Raw genomic sequence first — 19,807 nt, forward strand, 5'->3', positions numbered from 1 at the left:
GTCCGCTGGAGGAAATTTCTCTTAAGGGGCCCACAGATTACCAGTTCGCCGGACAATATCAGCATGTCAGTTGTTCGGAGCTGTCAAATTTTGCGTTTAACTGAGAGGCTGATATCGTCCGGCGAACTAGTAATCAGTGGGCCTCTTTACAGTAAAGTGTTTATGTTTACTGTCTTCAAATACAGAAATTCGCATGTTGCTTCTAATCGCTTTCTACTATTCAACTGTACATTCAACGTCAACGTTGACTTTCCCATTTGCTATAATAAAGCCTTGAAAGGCCATATTGTAGTGGTATAAATTTGCGAACGATGGTATCGCCAGGGTTGCTTTTGTGCGTGGTGTTGTGGCGCCGTTGGCATGGCGACGGTCGATAGCTTTGACCTACGAGGATTGGCGGTGGCAAAAGTTGTTGAATGCTATTAGTTGGTACCTATTAGGTACTAAGTGGTATTGGTAGGTGAATAGCTGAATACATATTGAGGTGAATAAAATAACAAATTTTGGGCGTCCAAGCTAGAGTTGGACCAAGAAAAGTCTGCAACGATTTCGATAGCACACGCAGTGCAAGTGTTATTTTAAAAGTCAAACTTCTATGAAATTATGACGTATAAATAAATAACACTTGCATTGCGTGTGTTGTCAAAATCATTGCAGACTTATCTTGGTCTAACTCTATTTTGCTACGACAGCTTTAATGACGCTGTCTTTAAAGAGTTCCTAGAGGAGATATTTTGTACTAGTTCCAAAAGAGTCCTGACTGAATATGCACAAAATAAAATAATACATATTATAAATCATATGAATATCGTAATACCTCCGCATTTCAGTGTATTTCTGGTTGCATTATAAAGAGGTGCGGATTCCAGTTTGACAACCTGTATATGGTAGGTATATGCCTATCACCTTTAGGGCCACTTGCACCATCCCACTAACCCGGTGTCCCCGCTGTTAAACGGTTAAACCTGGAGTTACCATAGTTACCAGTACATTTTGACACTGGGTTAACGGTTTAACCGTTAAAGTACACTACAAGTGCAAATAGTAGCTTCTGCTTGCGATCTCTTCAGCGTGGAATGATGATGATGGTTGATAAAAACTACTCAAACTATCTCCGTACCGTAGAGTTTCGTATCTTTGCCTGCGCTACCTATGTTCGCCTAGTTTGACATAAGTTGCCATTAACAAAATGTTTCTAATGTAAGCCTTACATAAAACTGCTAAATACAAAGTATTTTTTACGGGTGTCAACATTCTTCGAACAATCTGCGGCTAACTTCACACAGTTGACCTTTAGTGAGGTTTTTTCGTGACACCGACCACACGTTTTTCTTTACCAGTGTTTTAACTTCAGTTTTAAACGGTGATACGGACCCGGTAATGTTAGACTTTTTACATGATTATATCCTATAACTATTTCTTTTTCATATGAAACTATTATTTAATGGCTAGCTTACGTTTAGAATTCACAATTGGATAAAACATTGGTGAGGGTACTTTGCGTCCATCTTGTTGCCAAATTTCGCCTACCCCTAGGGTTGACAAATTTTTTGTACCACATTCATTGGTGGATGAGATTACTTGTTTCCAAATTGAAATATTTTCTTATGTTTGGTTATTTTAGTTTACGCTATATGCAAATGTTTATTTCTACTCTTACCGATGTTGAGTAGGTACCAAATAGGTATTTTTATGTCTCACTTTGTGTAAATAAGGTTGATTTGATGTCAATTACGATAATAACAACAATTTTGCAACCATTAAACAATTTTGTTACAAAAAATATTTTTTTTTACTTAGAAACCATTACTCCTCTTTATTTGGCATGTTGGTTAATTTTTGGCAGCCCTAGCTTCATTATAGAAAATGTATGAAAACAACTTCAGACTGTTACCAAACTTCGCCTACTACCCCGTTTTTTAAATATATGCCTAGTCTGGTGTAGTTAAGGTTCACAGTATAGTAGCATATTCCAAGGAGATACGGCTTAACATGTGTAAGTCACAGATAAGTAGGTATTAGCGGCAGGGCATGCCATAGGCGAAGATTGGGAAAAATACCCAAACCTCGCCTATTGCCTTTGGGGCCATTTTTTACCAACTTAACCGATGAAATTCAAAGTTTTAGTGGTGTATACTGATAGTTAACAGTACATAAAAAACGTTTTTTTGCCTTAACGGATTAAAATGCTTTTAAGTTTGAGAGATTTTTTGGGAAAAGTGTCAAAACCCAGGCGAAGATACGAAACTCTACGGTACTAAATTTTATCTAAACCGGTTAACTTATGATGTTCCTTTCACCAAAGTGGAAAAAATTATATGTAATATTGAAATATTAATTGTACTACGTAAACGTTTTCATGCTAACAGTACCTTTTCCAAGTAACACTTTCCCTGGAAAGTTGGATCATAAATTGGAACAAAACAAATGACGGGCTTTCATTGTTCAACGTCATCGTACAACATTCTTATGTTCTGGTTCTGACGTACGCGTTTACGTTAAGTGTCATTTTGTATGGGATTTTGAGTTTACAAAACGTCTCGTTTGCCCGCTGTTCCCATACAAAAATAGACATAACATCGAATGAAATTTAAACTAGGGGTTATGTCCGACCAAAGGGCTGAAACTGAAGGTTTAAAAAAACCCAAGAAATAAAAGGACACTTTCATTTTGGAAATAGAAAATTTCAATTCCCGTACAAAAATAATTATGAGAATGTTCTGAATTCTTTCCATGTGGAACGTTTGTTTTTGGGAACTTTCCGATGATGTAAGTAAATAATAATAGGCAACACGGGCGTAGCCAGGTTTTAGTATCGGGGGGGGGTTCAAGAAAATAAAACGACTAAAAGTACATAAAATAACCCTGACACAAGAAAAATATTAGAGACTAGCTGTGCCCGCGGTTCCGCCCGCGTGGAATTCTGTCTGTGTCAGTAAGCGGCTAATTTCTAATCCTAATTTCTCTCCCTCTCCCCTAGAGGCGGAACTTGAAGTAAAGTTGACAGATGGATATGCTAGAGGACAGTAGACCAGATAAAATATTTTAGGTACCACTAAATAAAACTACACTCCAAAATCAATAGTTTTTTTCGCCCTTATTATAATTTTACACGTAATTTTAACGACAGAGTAGGTGTATATCGGACGATACAGTAAGGTATACGCAGCGAGCGACAGCGAAGCGGCCTGCCTGGCTAGAGCGCCACTCACCGTGGTCTTCTTCAGACTCCTGAGGAAGAGCGCGTGCCGTTTGTAACCTCAATGCGTTGCGAGACTTTCGCGAATGATTCGATTTTTTTCGGGAAGGCATGGAAATGTGTATAAAATGCGAGTCCCAAATCGTTTGACTCCGCAAACGACCAGTGCCGGATTAAGATATTTTGATGCCCTAAGCATTTCTAGACCATGGTGCCCCCTCTCCCTAGGGTCATCAAGGTTACATTGAATTTTTTTGGTAAATTGAGTGACGTTCATTGCCGCATTACAGCTGAGAATGGAAATCAGTCATATCATTTTATGACGAAAATTGACAGTGCCGTAGCAGTAACTTTGCAACAGAGTACCTAATGCTGCTGTAGTCGCCATATCTTAGAATGTAATTGAAAACGCGAGCGGAGCGAGCGCCAACATTTTTCGATATAAAAACGCAATTTGATAGACAGTTGTACATTTTTACTTTTAGTATGGAAATCAGTCACATCATTTTATCACGAAAATTGACAGTGCTGCAGCAGTAACGTAGCAACAGAGTAATGCTGCTGCAGTCGCCATCCGAATGTCACCTTTATCATATCTTAGAAAGTAATTGATGCGATCCGATAATCGACGATGGCGGAGAAATCCAAAATCCAAACCACCGTATACTATAGGTAATAGTTAGTAATCAATGAAATATGCCGCACGCCTGTTCTTATTTTAATTCTATGAATGTTAATATTCTGAACTTTTCGGGGGGGGGGGGGGGGGGTTTGAACCCCCAAACCCCTCCCCCCCCTGGCTACGCCCGTGATAGGCAATGGATATTGTCGGTACCTATATCCTATATTAAATATTGTAGCAAATTTAGTATTAAAAGAAATAACGAAAATGGCCACGAAATAAACGTTTTATTTACAGTTTAAAGAAAACGATAAGAAATAACTTGCCCACATAAAATCATACATACAGTTAAAAATACTATGCCACCGAAATCAGCTAAGTAACAATCTAGGTAATTTTTAATAAGCAACGTGCCACCCATGGACCTAGAATACTACGGACGTAGTTTTGCTAAGACAAAAACTGTGATTCCATCATCCACCAATTTCCTAGTATTTACGCGTGACACACTCACATTGACAGTTATCTCTATGCCCTCATCCACCAATTTGCCGTCAGACGGATCAAAACGTCAGTGAAGTAAATTTGTCCAAGAAAAATGTAAAATATGCCGGCATGCGTAGTTAAATCCTGCAGGAATTGTACCGATCGAAAGAAAAAAAGTGACGGAATAACTTTTCATAGCTAATTTTATCAATGATCACGGTATAGTACATAAAATCTCCATATTTCATTGTTTATAAATGCGAAACAGGAGTGTGACCAGTAAGTTGAATAGGGTAATTTCCCGAAAGTAGGGTAATTGATGCCCTTCTTATTAAATCATTATGTATGTAAGAGATCATTTAGGATATTTAGGTAAATAGCTAAATTATTGATTTTGCATTTCAAACTAGGTCGGTATGGTAATTTCCCGATAAGAAGGAGATTAAAGACGTTTACATGAATAATGTTTGATAGTTAACGTTTATTTGTTATGTAAGGTAAACATACACATGGTGCTCGACGCGGTCCCAGTCCAGTACATGTCATCTTGAAACTTAAGTCATTGTCAATAGAGGTGACAGCAAGGTGTCATCTATTGGGCATTAACATGTCGAGCACTAGTAAATTTACCTTATATTTATTTTTTGTATATAACCAGATATGTTACAAGTTAAATATCATTAGGTATTGAAAATAATATATGCACAAAGTAATTGTGTAACAATGCGTATTTTCAAGACCTATAAAATCAGTTAGATACAAACTTTTTTTATTGTCTAACGTAAAACTGTCCTATTTTAATTATAATTATAAAATAATTGTTTCACTATTAGGGGAGAATTTGTGTTACATGGTATCACTCGTCTACACGCACACTTTCAAACCGTCCGCCATTGCAGTGTCACAGTTTGTCTTAAGTGACATTCCCTCTGTCAAATATATAACTCTATGGTGCCACCGAAATCAACTAAGTAACAATCCAGGTAATTTTTAAACAGCAACGTGCCACCGAAATCACACTTATGAACTAAAAAAGCTACCTAGCAGGATATGTGTTCCCTACTGGTACCAGACAGGAACAGAGGCTGCGAGCAATAATTTAATCAAGAAAAATATACAAAGGAAGTAGTTGAATGGTTTAGCGTTGGCTTTTAAATTGACGATTTTGTTGAATTAATCAAAAGGATGGACACTTCCCTTGAGTTGTGGGATAGCGCTGCGTAGGGAATAGGTTCAGGTCTCTGGTGTACCGCCCACGCTCAGACGGATGTCGAGAATAGGCTTAGGCCTATGGTGTACTGCCCACACTCAGGCTGATGTCGGAATCGTAGGACGAACTATGCCAGGTAACGTAGCATGTGCCGTGGTCCGCGTCCACAAATGTAATTGTATAAATATTCCTCGAATAAGAAAACTGTGAACGAAGAGAAGGGCCACGCTAAAGTAAAGATATGAAAACAAATAAGATAATAAAATAAAAGATTCGAACGGACTTACCCGCGACAAAAAGCGGTTTTCCCAATTTATATAGCGATGCTTAATGATCGTTTAAAACTTTCGCCATCGATATAGGCAGAATTAATTGTATTTCGTGAAAAAGCTTTGAAAATATCATAAAATATCCTCTCACGTTGACGTCCCGTTCTTTTATTTTTCTTTTTTCTCAGTTGTCAAACTAGACGTCGGGAATTAACTCATAAAAAAAAGTTTCTGCCAAAGCGTAACGCTGCAATATATATTATGAATGACGTTTTAACTTCACATTAATGTAACGTATTTACCCCTTCGAGCAACACCGGCTTCCGACACATCGGAAGGGAGGGGCCCAAGCGATATCTCACCGTACAAATCTTTCTGCCATTTTTCGCGGGGGGAAAGGTGCACACAGTCGCACTTCTCACACACTTACATACAAAATCCAATCTGTAATGACGACACAAATACATAGAAAATGACACACGTCAAAGACAAATCTTGCAAACCTCGATCTCTTTTTGTGTACGGATGAGTGACAAGTGTCGCAATACGCACACTAACACATTTTCGTTGAAGTATGTTATTGTATTCTGAGAGATGAGAAGTCGGATTTGTCGCTCGACCGATCCGCAATTTGTACTGAGCGAGCAAAATCGATAAATCCACCAATTACATGAGACTAAAATATAATAATTGTGTTTGAATGTAATTAAACGTATGATATGTAAAAAAAAATATTACATGTGAAATGTAACACTTTCTTTTTGTAATTTTGATGTCCCCGACCTCTTTTTATAACAAAAAACCGAGCAAACAGGCATTTTTGTGCAGCAGTGTTCACGCGCGCGTCTGGACTCGGTCTAGTGAAAAATCCAAGTGCAACTAGTTTTATTACCCGCGCTAGATTAGATTGACGCGCTAATCTTGTACCTCGGCAGAGGGGAAATAGTGCGAATGCCGCCTCCCTTCCGTGTTGCTCGAAGATTTACCCTGTAATACATACTTGTATTTACGAGTATAAGGTACATATGTAGGTGTGTACATGACGCGTGTAATATTTACCTACAGACTTGAGGAAGGTGTGTCTTGTCGTCACCCGCTAATATCAAAACAACGCGGTTTATGATATTTAGCACCAATTACATATAACTGATATAACACGATCATTTGGATTCCATTGTCTTCCATTGATTTTATTGCGTTTAGTACGGACTTGAGTTCGCTGCCACTCTCACGCCATTTTATTTTATATTATAAATTATATTGTAATAGAAAAAGTGTAAATATTTATAGTGATTCTGTGAATATTCTGGTGCTTTGAAATTTATTGGAGCCAATATTTTGTATTGTAAGGTAAAAAAATATTTATTATTTATTTTAAATTTAAGTCAGGCAACAAAAAAAAATGTAGTGATTCTCTTAATATCGATCCCGATAGGCCAGGGATTCTCTAACCCTGTCGCCCCGGACATCATAGCGTTGTCTTACCTGTCTCAAGGGCGTTGGGGACCGGTATGATTAGGTACTTCACCGGCTCTAGATTCTAGCGATACGAGCAGGACAAGGAAGTCACAGTACAACAACTATGGAAGCCCCCTGCGCTAGTACGCTACCTACTGGTGACAAGGCCCAGTAGAACTTTAAACGTCATCTTTATCGGTTGGTGTTTGGTTGGTTGGTTGGTGTTGGTTGTGGGTGGTTGTGGTTGGTGTTGTTAGTATTGGTGGTGGTGTTGGTTGGTTGGTTGGTAAGTTGTGTTAAATATTAACATGTTATCGATTGATGCATAAACAAACTAGGACTAGCGAGATGCACAGATTAGGATGAGTTTTTAAACTCCGAATAGGCCTCCAACCCCCGAGGCCGGTATCGATTTTAGTCGCAAAAATGTAAAAATGATAGACTTAAATTGTGAAATTGTACACTTTTTGTTACCTAATAGAAATAACAAGTGATGGTTTCTATTAGCAAGTCTTCTTATCTTGCAGTTTAATAGATCAATTTTATGAAAACAGACTCTTAGTGAGTTTATATTAGAAATGATTTTTACCTCATAGAAGTTTAGGTAAACGCGCGTAAAGCACGGATTTTAAAGCTCTTATTTGTAAATTTCGTAAAGTTTGGACTGCTAAAAATGGTTATTTTGTATTACACATATATATCCGTCAGTCAAGGAATTTAGTTTCTGTACCATTTTGTTCCTTGTGACAATCAATATGAAATCCGCTAGAGATTTTCAACCTCCTATCTACCTCCATTTATTTAAACTTTATTGCACGGTAGAAGATGTAAAACGCCAACTTACTACCTGAAGGCATTCTCTACCAGTCAACACTCAGTCCAAACAGGTTAACAGTAGGTGCGGAACATTATTACAATATATGAGAAATTACATGATATTTGTTAGGTATTTGCTTCTATTTGATTATCAATGCACTATAATCTAAAATGCCATACACCGCAGCGCGTAAAGTAAATACTGTATTGTGCGCAGGAGTCGAACCGATGGAGCGTTGGACCGTGCATTGTGAGTGAGTATAAATGGAGGTTGAGTGCCAGCTGGGCGTGCGAGACATGGGATATTTCACGTCCTAAGGTATGTATATTACATAAATAATGTTATGTGTAAGGTCAGATGAGGGCTAAGATAAACATAGTTATTTTGCTCGTGGCAAGATAAACAGGATTTTTTTAAAGTATTTTTAAGTTAAATTTATTTATGCATCAGTTTTATTTTAGTTTTGTCATATAATTTAGTTTTTAATATGTTTTTAAGTATCTCTAAATGTTTATTTTCCCTACAAGTGTTTCTCTTGACCAGTGATTCTCTTCCCCCACCTAACCTTATGTTATTATCTTATTATAGTCAGGTGACAACTAAAATTAACTAATTACAAAAGAAATAAACAAAAATCAGCCTTGTTTTGAGCCTACGGTACGGTTCACTACGGCTCTTGACTTTTGTAATTAGTAAGAATTTGTGTCACCTGACGTTGTATAGGTAGATCTACTTCTTCTTGTCAATATTTAGTAACAGTGGCCCCTCGATCCCTCATCAAAATTAAGGTTTTAATACACGTTTTTTTACAAGTTAAATTTAAACTAACAGGCCGATTCGAAAGTGCACTGACGCCTGCGCGAATGACAGCTAACTGATATGATTCCAATATCATTCTCATGTCGGTTTTGTATCGGTGCACGTTCGAATTGGCCTGTATGGTGTACGAGATGATTTTTTGGTAAATTTTCGTAACTTATGACAATGTAATAGTAGGTATGTTAACACGAAACTGATATGATGATGTAGTTGTAAACGGAATGAACTCCTCAACGAAAAATGGCAACCACATTGAGTTTGAGCCAAGTTTGAGCTGATTAGAAAGATTTCAAGGAGAATTCGTTTGAGAAAGCAATAAAACAAAAGAAATGCCACTTTATTTGGTTTATGAAACATTCTAATTAGATTGATAATATGGAGTGTAGGTATATTGTAATGCACACGAGGATAATATTAATATTAGTAGTGGTAGGGAGCACCTTGCACTCATTATAAGCCCAAAGAAAACATTTCTTCCGTAACGATTTCTCCATAATAACTTTATAATATCAACATATGTTTATTTGTTTAAATAACCGCCTCTTACCAACACCATTGACCTCAGTTGATTTGACTTGTTTGTTAAAATGGTGCCATGTTTTTAGTGTGCACTCGCCACTCCCTCGGTATTATTGTCAACGAAATTCAAAATGGCGGACACCAAGAAGGGTTCAAGTAAGTTTATTATTATTATCTCTTTATTTATTTTTCATCTTAAGTTAGGTTGATTATAACATGAATATAAAAGTAAAAAACAAAAGCACATAAAAAATACATATAAACACATTATAAAAAACCTAACCTAGGGTGCCGCCGGCAGCGGGGCAGGGTATTATTATTATATTTCATAATTTATAAAGCCCCATTTAGATTGTTCTAGATTTCTAGAACTTGCAATGCAATAATCGATTTTAAGTACATTGTTAAGTAAATAAAATAAATAAAACTAGAGAGTGCAATGAATTCGGTCGATCCAAATACCGCAATGTAACTAAACTTGCATGCAAGTTCTTGAATAGTCTAAATAGGGCTTAAGAGCCAACGGGTGTGGTCATTTCTCCATACAAACGTACCTACTCCTCGTTTTCCTCCGTGGTTTTTGAAGCTAGAGCAATGATTTTTTCAACTCAGATTAATATTGTCAATATCTGTGTCGGTCCGTTTTGCTTTTTTTGAAATTTTTGTTTTTTAAGGCGCTAGAGCCCTTCAAAAATGGCCAAAATGGCCTAATTGACTATGCCGCAATGAGAGGCGTGGCATTCAAAACTGATATCAATTAGCCGAAAAAGCAAAACGGTCCGACACAGATAAATTCATAATCATTTAGATTTCCAAATTTGGTTACGATTGGTTAAGTTTTGGAGGAGGAAACAGAGGAGTACGAAACCTCGATTTTTGAGATTTTTACGCAGGATGTTTCGCCTTGTCCTTATCGCACTACTTTTAGGTGCCGCTTCCGTTAGCGAGACGGGTATGTTTACCTAAAATAGTTAAAACTCAGCTCGTATTTTGTCTTAAGCATGTATTGTACTTCAATATATTTCTCAATAACTGCAATAAAAATAAATTATGTTTATTCACACTGTTCATTTAAGAGCCGGTTTTATAAATATTACTAATATTAGTTAAAGCACGTGTTGATAAATAAATATTTTGAAAGAATGTAAAATTATATTACTTACTCATGAATATTGTCACAAAAATTGGCATTTCTTTGTATATTTAAATTCGGTATGGAACAATCATTTTTTTTACGCTATGGGAATGATCCCGTGGTAAAAGTAATTCATTATATTTTATATAATCATATATACATAATTAATGATTTATCTCTCAGAGTAGATATGGATAATAGTTGATAAAATCATCCTGTACAGTCACCTGCAATAATATGTTACACAACGACGGCCGCAAAAATATCTGACACGATGTTATTTGTAGAGTCATAAGAGCGTGGCACATATTTTTGCGGCCTTCGAAGAGTAACAGATTATAGCAGGTGATTATACCATCTGATCTGACGGCATTTTTATAAAACCGAAGCTTACATATATAACAAAATCATTGTAACATATTTGTAACTAACATCTGGTTTATTTATTGGTATAATTAACCGGGCATTTAATTCATTATTTGCATATATCCAGACTTCATACAGCGGCTGTACGCCCAGTACGGGTTCAGGAAAGATCGAGGTAATCATCTCAAATTGCTCGCACCAAAATATTATTATTATTTTATTATTTTTTAATTGTTTGTCAAACACAAAACTGTGTTCACGTCTTTCTTATTCCTATAGACATAACCCAAAAGTTAAGGGCTATAAAGGTTAATTTTCTTATTTTAACCCACAAGAAAAGTTACTCATTTTATTTGGATAAGTATGATAAAATCATTACCTACATGCCCACAAGCTGTTAGCTATTGTCCACAGGAGGGAAAACTTGTGTGTTCATCAGAACTGTACAGTTCCATTATTAACAGGGATAATTAATTAACACCTACCTAACTACTTAATTTATTCACTAACTCACTCATTAATTTCACGTCACAGTACTTTTAAGAATTGAACTTACGCACGACACCCATTTTCATGGAAATTTAAACTTATTACTGAATATAATATTAATACTGCTTTACGTTGAGTATCTTAGGTAAAATACGAATGCTTTTTTTACGTAGGTACATAAAATATTCTTATTTAAAACAATCAGGATACTATTTCAAACACGACGCCTTATTGTATGATTTTATAAATGTTTTTTTTTTCAATTGGTCCACCAATATGGTTGATATTTCCGATATTTCAATGAAATTTGGGTCAAACAGATCACTGTGTTATGTCTTTCCTGTAGACATACACAAGAGTTAAGGGCTATAAAGGTTAATTTTGTTATTTAACCCTTATCCACGTGAAAAGGTCCTCCTTTTATTTAAAGAACTATGATAAAATCATTACTTACATGCCCACAAGCTGTTAACTATTGCCCACAGGAGAGAAAACTAGCGTGTTATCGCGAACAGCACATTTTTCTCTCCTGTGGGCAATAGTTAACAGCTTGTGGGCATGTAAGCAATGATTTTATCATAGTTCTCTAAATAAAAGGAGGACCTTTTCACGTGGATAAGGGTTAAATAAGAAAATTAACCTTTGTAGCCCTTAACTCTTGTGTATGTCTACAGGAAAGACATAACACAGTGATCTGTTTGACCCGATTATGTCCGTCATACTGAGAGGCTTTGGAACGCCATTTTTTTATTCCCGATTTCGAAGTTAGGCCCTCATAGAATATAGGTAAAAATTATAATTGTAGCTATCAAATGGATAAAACTATTTTGAAATTTAAATTGCTCAGCAACCCAGGTAACAAACTGTTGTCTGGAAGACATTACTCTTTTAGCTATGTATAAGACCTCCTGTTGTTTACCTCCACTTGAATTGCTTTACTCATATAACAAAGAGTATTTGTAGTTTATTGTAGAGTCTGTTCGGAAAGAGAAAAGTCGTGGAATGTATTGGGCCCCATACATTCCACGACTCTTCTCTTTCCGCACAGACCTGTAAGTAATGATGTTAAATCTTTTACAGTCGCCGGGCAAGGCCAAACCCTGGAAGATGTGGGCCAGAATTTGGGACAGAAAGAAAACGAGTTGAAATTAGATGTACAAAAGGATGCGAAAGACTTGAAGAAACTAAGAACTTGTGTGAAAGCTGTCGGTATTGCGTTCAGCGTTGTTTCTGTTATCACTGCAGTAAGTTTTTTTCTATATACAGGTAAAAAGTTAGCCTCTATGATACCTAACATATTAACCAACTTTAAAAAAAACTGTATTTTTCTAAATATTATAACTGAAAATTTGAGTCTGAACATAATTGAACCCCTTGAAAGAATAACCCTCATATGCGTGGGATGATGAATGATGATTAATAACAATTACCATATGTCCTTTCCCAGGCTTCAAACTATCTCTATAGCAAATTTTATCTAAATCGGTTCAGCAGTTAAAGCGTGTAAAGGTAATACTAGACAAACAGAGCTACTTTTGCATGTACCATCACGCTCCGCGTTTGTTGCGGCATTTAGGGTCCTAGCTAAATTGGTTGTACAATACTTACGCTATAGAATTGCCAATTTAGCAAGAACCCTAAATGGCATGACAATCACGTGTAGTGACCGTACAAGTGTACATAATGATACTTTAGAACAAAGTAAGGATGTCTGGAGAAAAACACTAAAAACTATAAACCTTTTCAGCTCCTAGCGATATCCCTAATCGCCGTATCGACAATGTCGGCCGTGGCGGCGAGCGCGATGGACGCCCAGGACGACTCGGGGCGTCTGGTGGCGCTGGTTGTATTGGCAGTCACCGCTGCGGTCACCATTGCCATAGTCGTTTATGCGCAAATTGCTACGTGTTCGAAGAAGATTAGGCCGATATTTGTGGTAAGTGACGATATACGGGGTGTCTTGTGGCGCTAGTTAGTATTGGCGGTCACCGGTGCGGTCACCATTGCTATAGTCGTTTATGCGCAAATTGCTACGTGTTCGAGGAAGATTAGGCCGATTAGGGGTTGGTGGCGCTAGTGGTACCTATTGGCGGTCACCGCTGCGGTCACCATCGTCATATATTTGCTCATAGTCGTTTATGCGCAAATTGCTACGTGTTCGAAGAAGATAAGGCCGATATTTGTGGTAAAGTGACGACTCGGGGCGTTTTTGGCGCTAGTGGTATACTGGCTATCACCAAGCGTTTACTGTAATACTCTTACTCGTTCGTCGGTTAAAAAGGAAATTAAAAGAAAAGTTAAGGTCGGTTGCCACTTGCCATTCCCAATCAACTATTTGACCAGGATTTTAGAATTTGTATACTTGCCTACTTATTCTAATGTAGGTACATATTCGTATAACTAGATCATTTTAAATTGCATAAATGTCAGTACATACTAAGTAAATCATTTATAAATCAGTTAATATCGCTATTTGCTACCCATGAAGGATAACGAGATACCTAATCAAAGTAGTATATATTGGAAAAGAACAATGTTATGTGAAACAATGAGCGATCATAAAAATGCATCTAGATATGTATGCATGACTAAATAGGTACACGTAGGTAGGTCAGCAGCAGAAGTTGCTAAGCGGGCGAGGTGTTCAAAATTATCTTGGCACGCTCTTATTCTCTTAACAATAAAGTTAAGATCATTTTGAACACCTCGCCCGCTTAGCAACTTCTGCTGCACAGTGACTTTCTAGGATACACACCAACCACAACGTCGTGCATATAAACAAATGGTTATAAAGTGACATGGGCATGAAAACCATTTGGAAAATGATTGTGTTTAGTTTTTAGATTATGATAAAAACAAATTTAATACTCGGTAAGTGTAACTACACTGCATTTATTGCATCCTCGCATGTTTTGGTTAGTAGAGATTATTTCCGCTTTCCTCAGGTCTTACAAAAAGGTACTAGACAAAAAAAATAGATTCACTAGATTAGTCGGTTTCTAACAAACTGCATTTTTTTCAAATCTGAATTAAACAATTGTTTTTGCATCCGCGCATGTATATAAATTTGGTTTCAAGATTATTTTCGTTTTCCTCATCTTACTATAGTCGGGACAAGGCTAAGTTTACACTGACTTTGCAGAGACAATGCATACATATCCCGTTTGGTAGGAGCACCAAACTTCACGACGCACTTGGCATGAAAATTAAGCATGGTCAGACTCTACCTTCTTATAGATCAAGTTCTCTCAGAGGTTCAACCTCGAAAAATAAAATCGAAAGAGTAAGAGAAACTCCATAACGACTCCATAGAGCGACTGGTCGTACAAGGAAGAGTGGAGGGAACCAGATCGCGCGGCAGATCACCTATGCGCTGGACTGACCAAATAAAATCCGCAGTGGGAAACCGCGTATCTGACTGTGCCAGACAGTCTGTCAACAGGGAGAGATGGCGGGAGATCGTGCGAAGAGCTGTGTCCGCCTCTACTACCGATGCGGACGCCTCAACGTGACCACGACCGCTCTGTCAAGAGCGATACGACAGAGAAGAAGAAGAGAAACTATGGGGCGAAAGAAACACTTGTTGAGAAAATAAACAGTTAGATACTTATAAAGATATTGAAAACTAAACTGAATGGTAATTAATACTAATACATAATAAAATCTTTGATAAAATGTATGCATAGAAGGACTTTCCTCATACAGTTTCTTTTGCCACTAGCAAAATAATCTATGTTTCTCTAGAGTCTAGACACCCTGGCGGCCTAGCCAAGGTGACAATCGCTTGCACTTCGCCATCGAATCGCTTTGTGTCTCTCACTCTTCCATATCAGTATGACAGTGACAGTTGCGTTTTGTTCGCTACGGAGCGTTAGCGATTGGTATGTTGTCTACGGGGCCTGACCCTAATGATAATGACCGGTAGGCGAGGGCCTAGGAGCCCTCAGGTCAATCATTTACTATAGGTACTTACAGCACCTGAACCTTCGTATGTAGTGTTATGCTAATCGGGTAAAGACCTTGTGTTAATAATACCCCTTCAAGTTCACTGGACGTGTAGCCTATCACGCGATCCTTGAAGGCTTTGGGTGAAATCGCTTAATTGAATTTCGTTTTATTTTTGTCTAGGTATTTAACCTACCGAAAATGGGAGATTAGACTCGTCCACCTATGTCATACGATTTATAGGACAAAACGCAGGGGCGTATTTTGAAATTTCGCGCCCCGGGCCAATACGTTTCGCCGCCCCAGAAGTCAAGGAAGAAAAACAAAATGCAATTCGCCAGGGGCGCCATACGGCCCATATGCCGCCCCTGGCGGATTGGCGCCCCGGGCCATGGCCCGGATGGCCCTAGGGTAAATACGCCCCTGACAAAACGCCTGCACAGTGTAAACCCAGCCCCAATATGCATGGGCAGTGGGCACGTTACGAATGAATTCCATTTATAACGCGCATGTCTATGCTATTTTGGAGCTCGCTGTAACGGGTCATAGGACCTCAGAACATGATGAAAACAACGTCAGAACATTTCTATCTAAAAACCTGCTATTTCTACTTCTTTATCGTTATACTCTTTGCAGAGTTCGAGTTTCTATCGAGCACACGCAAATAATCTGCCTCGATTTTTTTTCCTAGGTATTCCTTACATTTTTTAAAGCAACTACGCCACTGAAAATGGATCTAAATAGATTAACGATCACTATCACCATTCACCAACCAGCCACATTTTTGGCTTTATATCACTCCCCAAAAAGGGACAAGTAATTTCACTGGTCAGTTTTTAATAACATAACATATTATAGGTAATAATATAAGATAAAGAAGCGCTGGTAGCCTAGCGGTAAGAACGTGTGACTTTCAATCCGGAGGTCGCGGGAACTCCGGCTCGTAGGTATCCGGCTCAATGAGTTTTTCGGAACTTATGTACGAAATATCATTTAATATTTACCAGTCGGTTTTCGGTGAAGCAAAACAGCGTGAGGAAAACGGGCTAATCCCAAAAAAGTCCTAATAGTTTCACCTCTGGAAGGTCAGATGGCAGTCGTTTTCGTAAAAAGTAATGCCTACGCCAATTCTCGGGATTAGTTACCAAGCTCCTAGGAGCCGTGGCAAAAAGCCGGGATAACGCGAAAAAGAAGAATATTATTATTATTCAGAGCCCACTGTGTCCCACTGCTCGGCAAAGGCCTCCCCCCTCTTCTTCCACTCGTCTCTGTTTGGTGCTATATCTGGCTATATGCTATATCTGGCCATCCTCTCAAGAAGGAGTCCAAGTTATCCCGCCATCGCCGACGATGCCTGCCGGCTCCCCGCTGAGACTCTTGGGGCTCCCACGAAGAACGGAGGGAACGGGGGAAGATGAATAATATAGGATAAATTGTTCCAGGCGACGATAGTGCTGTCAATCCTGATGGTGATCCAGGGCATCATTGCCCACGCATCGGTCCGGGTGTCGCCAAAAGACGCAGACCATATACAGCAGTCGCTGAAGGATTCCTTCGACTTAGCGGCCAAGCAGCACAGTCCAAGGCATGTCAAGATGTGGGCTACGACACAGTCTACTGTGAGTACTACAATTATAATTCTCCTAACAGTTTTGAATGATTCACGGTTTGTTTCAATAGACTTATATTGACGGGGATATGGTCCGTGATTAACTTTTGTATTGTTTCGAGCTCTCAACGCGCACGAATCAGGGCAGACCGAGCGTGGTCTACACAACTTTGACATCCGCTATCTTCAGTTACCCGTGAACAAGATGCATGTAACTGCGCCGAAAAAACGGAAGCTCGAAAACAATTCAAAAGGTAATCACGGTCCATATTCCGGTCGATATAAGTCAAGTATAATTCTCCTGCTGTCAACTAAAGGCAACTGTACCTTTAGCACAGAATAAATAATAGTACTAGGTACAGAAGACTCACTCTCTAACAAAACGCGTCTGTTATGATCAGGATAGATATGGCCGCTAGGTGGCGACAGCGCCACGCGCGGCTTATGGCTAGCCACCAAAATTAGTGTGGAACGGATGTACTTGTAGCTACCTGTAGCAAAGCGACGAAATCGCGGAGTGAGCCACGCCTGCCTTTAGCACTATTAACCCTTTGAACTCCATGCCTTTCGTGGGCGGCGCGTCATGGTAAACCTTTTCGGAATGTACGGTCGGTGCTCCAACTTAAGTACCCACGTTGCCATATTAATTGTATAGAAAAGTGCGAAGGTTGATATTGGGTTGTAGCCGCGCGCGTCAGTTGACGTCTTTCGCGGTCAAAGGTCTGAAAGTTGTCACTTGGGTCCACTATCGTCATCCTAAGTTACTTTGCTGACTACGTACTAACAATAATTATATTAATGATAATCCTTACAGTTCCATTGCTGCGGGTTCCAGTCCCCCTACGACTACACCCATAACGGGCTCCAAACGCCCGATGTACCGATTTCATGCTGCCCAACCTACGACTCTGAGCGATCAGACCTGCTTCAAGAGAAGGAGCGGTTCATGTGCAAGGACAGAAGAGAGTTCTTTGACACAGGTATTTGTTTAATTATCAATCCTCATATGATCTACACCCACAACGGGCTCCAAACGCCCGATGTACCGATCTCATGCTGCCCAACCTATGACTCTGAGCGCTCAGACCTGCTTCAAGAGAAGGAGCTGTTCATGTGTAAGGACAGAAGAGAGTTCTTTGACACAGGTATTTGTTGAATTATCAATCCTCATATGATCTACACCCACAACGGGCTGCAAACGCCCGATGGACCGTTCTCATGCTGCTCGACCTAAGACTCGGAGCGCTCAGACCTGCTTCAAGAGAAGGAGCAATTCATGTGCAAGGACAGAAGACAGTTCTTTGATAGGTACAGGTATTTATGTATGTAGGTATAAGTACTTAGTTTTATATAATATATATCATTAGAAAAATACTATACAATTTTACTAGACTAGGCAGGCTAGGCCCCCTGAAATCAAGTTGTTTGATACAGGCCAATTCGAGTTTTAGATAATTAGAATCCTAATATGATATCTACTGATATGATAATGATCTGTCAGTGTCAAAAGCGACGTTTTTGGTTGAAGGTTAACATAATGCGCAATTCGGCAGGTCCTTTAAAGGAGATTGGAATGGAACCATCTAATATTGGAATGTTGTCAGATCCATGTTAGATCAGTATCACATTATATTGTTGGGATAGGTCTGCTAGTATCTGCTAAGTATTATCATGGATTCTTCATGTGTTGTCGAATAATTAAATAGGTACTCCTTTTTTTTCTAATGCAGGATGCAGTGGCGATGTGCTGATGTTTATATCGGAGACCGCTCAGTGGGTGTTCCATGTTTCTACTGCCCTGATGGTTTTTGAGGTAATAGGGTATTTTCCTACTAGTCAAATCAGTTACTTTTTTAGAACTGTCAAAACGATTTGCTACTATGGAATTTATATGAAACATTACATCGTGACGTCAGAGTCAACTCACCTACTTTTATATTTCTAGCCGATTTATTAAATAGAACTTGTGTTTAAAAATAACTCCTATCTGTCTTTTTCTAATAATTATCTGGTGCTTTATTTCATACATGGTGTAAAATAATTTATTTTTAAAAACAGTATAATATTACCCTACAGCATTTAGAACTCAAGGAAAATCCAGATAAATATTGCAAGTGATGTTTGCAATAATCAGAGAAAATCATGAAATATAAAGAGTATTTGAAATTTGAAATTTAATTTTATAAAAAAATATTCCATAATTATAATATGACCTAAGGCACTGTAGGTAAACTTTGGCAAGCGACCTTATAATCTAGAATTGTATACCTATATTATTAATAAACTATTATTTAAAAATAATAACCTAACCTGTATTTTACCATTTAAACAAACTAAAGAAAACCGCTTGACGTTTTTGTTTTCTTTCGTTTTTATAATGGTAAAATCGAACAACATCTTGAAGATTTAATAATTGCAATTTTTTCAGTTGCTTGCGGTTGCGTTTGGAGGGATTCTTGTCAAGAGACGAAAAGAACTAGCTAAAGCGAATGAGAAGGAAAATCCAGACGACAAGGAAGCTAAATGATTATCATCTCACAACAAAATACTTATTTTACGTGCCAACCCTGCCAAATAACATGAAAAACTGGCCAAGATCTCGGATTACTTGAAATTACTAACTTAATTTATTTTTTATTGCAAACTTCATTGTAGAAAAGACTTATTTTACGAGTTACAAAGTAAACTACAGTGAGACTTAAGAAAGAATTTCATTTATTCCTTAAAATAGATTGTTGAGATTAGCGCCATCTATACATCACACGGCACGTTATTTGGCCGCTCTGCAGTATTAAACAATCCGCATCTTAAACGTCTCTGATCACTCAACCTCTTAGTAGTTGAGATGAACCATAGATGGCGCT

The 19,807-nt window shown here is 38.2% G+C and overlaps 1 protein-coding gene across 1 annotated transcript; it reads left to right on the forward strand.

Annotated features, from left to right (window-relative positions):
* Positions 1 to 7,115: 7,115 nt before the first annotated feature.
* LOC134792724 (uncharacterized) lies at positions 7,116 to 19,652 on the forward strand. The gene is made up of 10 exons (XM_063764024.1): positions 7,116 to 7,136; positions 8,278 to 8,379; positions 9,486 to 9,555; positions 11,028 to 11,075; positions 12,470 to 12,633; positions 13,137 to 13,325; positions 16,777 to 16,953; positions 17,758 to 17,923; positions 18,674 to 18,756; positions 19,372 to 19,652. The coding sequence occupies exons 3-10, from the start codon at positions 9,531 to 9,533 to the stop codon at positions 19,468 to 19,470; spliced, it is 951 nt and encodes a 316-aa protein (XP_063620094.1). The 5' UTR covers positions 7,116 to 7,136; positions 8,278 to 8,379; positions 9,486 to 9,530; the 3' UTR covers positions 19,471 to 19,652.
* Positions 19,653 to 19,807: the final 155 nt, after the last annotated feature.

The sequence above is a fragment of the Cydia splendana genome, chromosome 8, assembly GCF_910591565.1.
Source record: "Cydia splendana chromosome 8, ilCydSple1.2, whole genome shotgun sequence".
In the NCBI taxonomy this organism is placed as follows: domain Eukaryota; kingdom Metazoa; phylum Arthropoda; class Insecta; order Lepidoptera; family Tortricidae; genus Cydia; species Cydia splendana.

Coding starts and splice junctions, on each gene's coding strand:
- LOC134792724 (XM_063764024.1), top strand. CDS start 9,531: ATGGCGGACACCAAGAAGGGTTCAA. Junction 9,556..11,027: donor GGACACCAAGAAGGGTTCAA/GTAAGTTTATTA, acceptor GCATATATCCAG/ACTTCATACAGCGGCTGTAC. Junction 12,634..13,136: donor TTGTTTCTGTTATCACTGCA/GTAAGTTTTTTT, acceptor AAACCTTTTCAG/CTCCTAGCGATATCCCTAAT.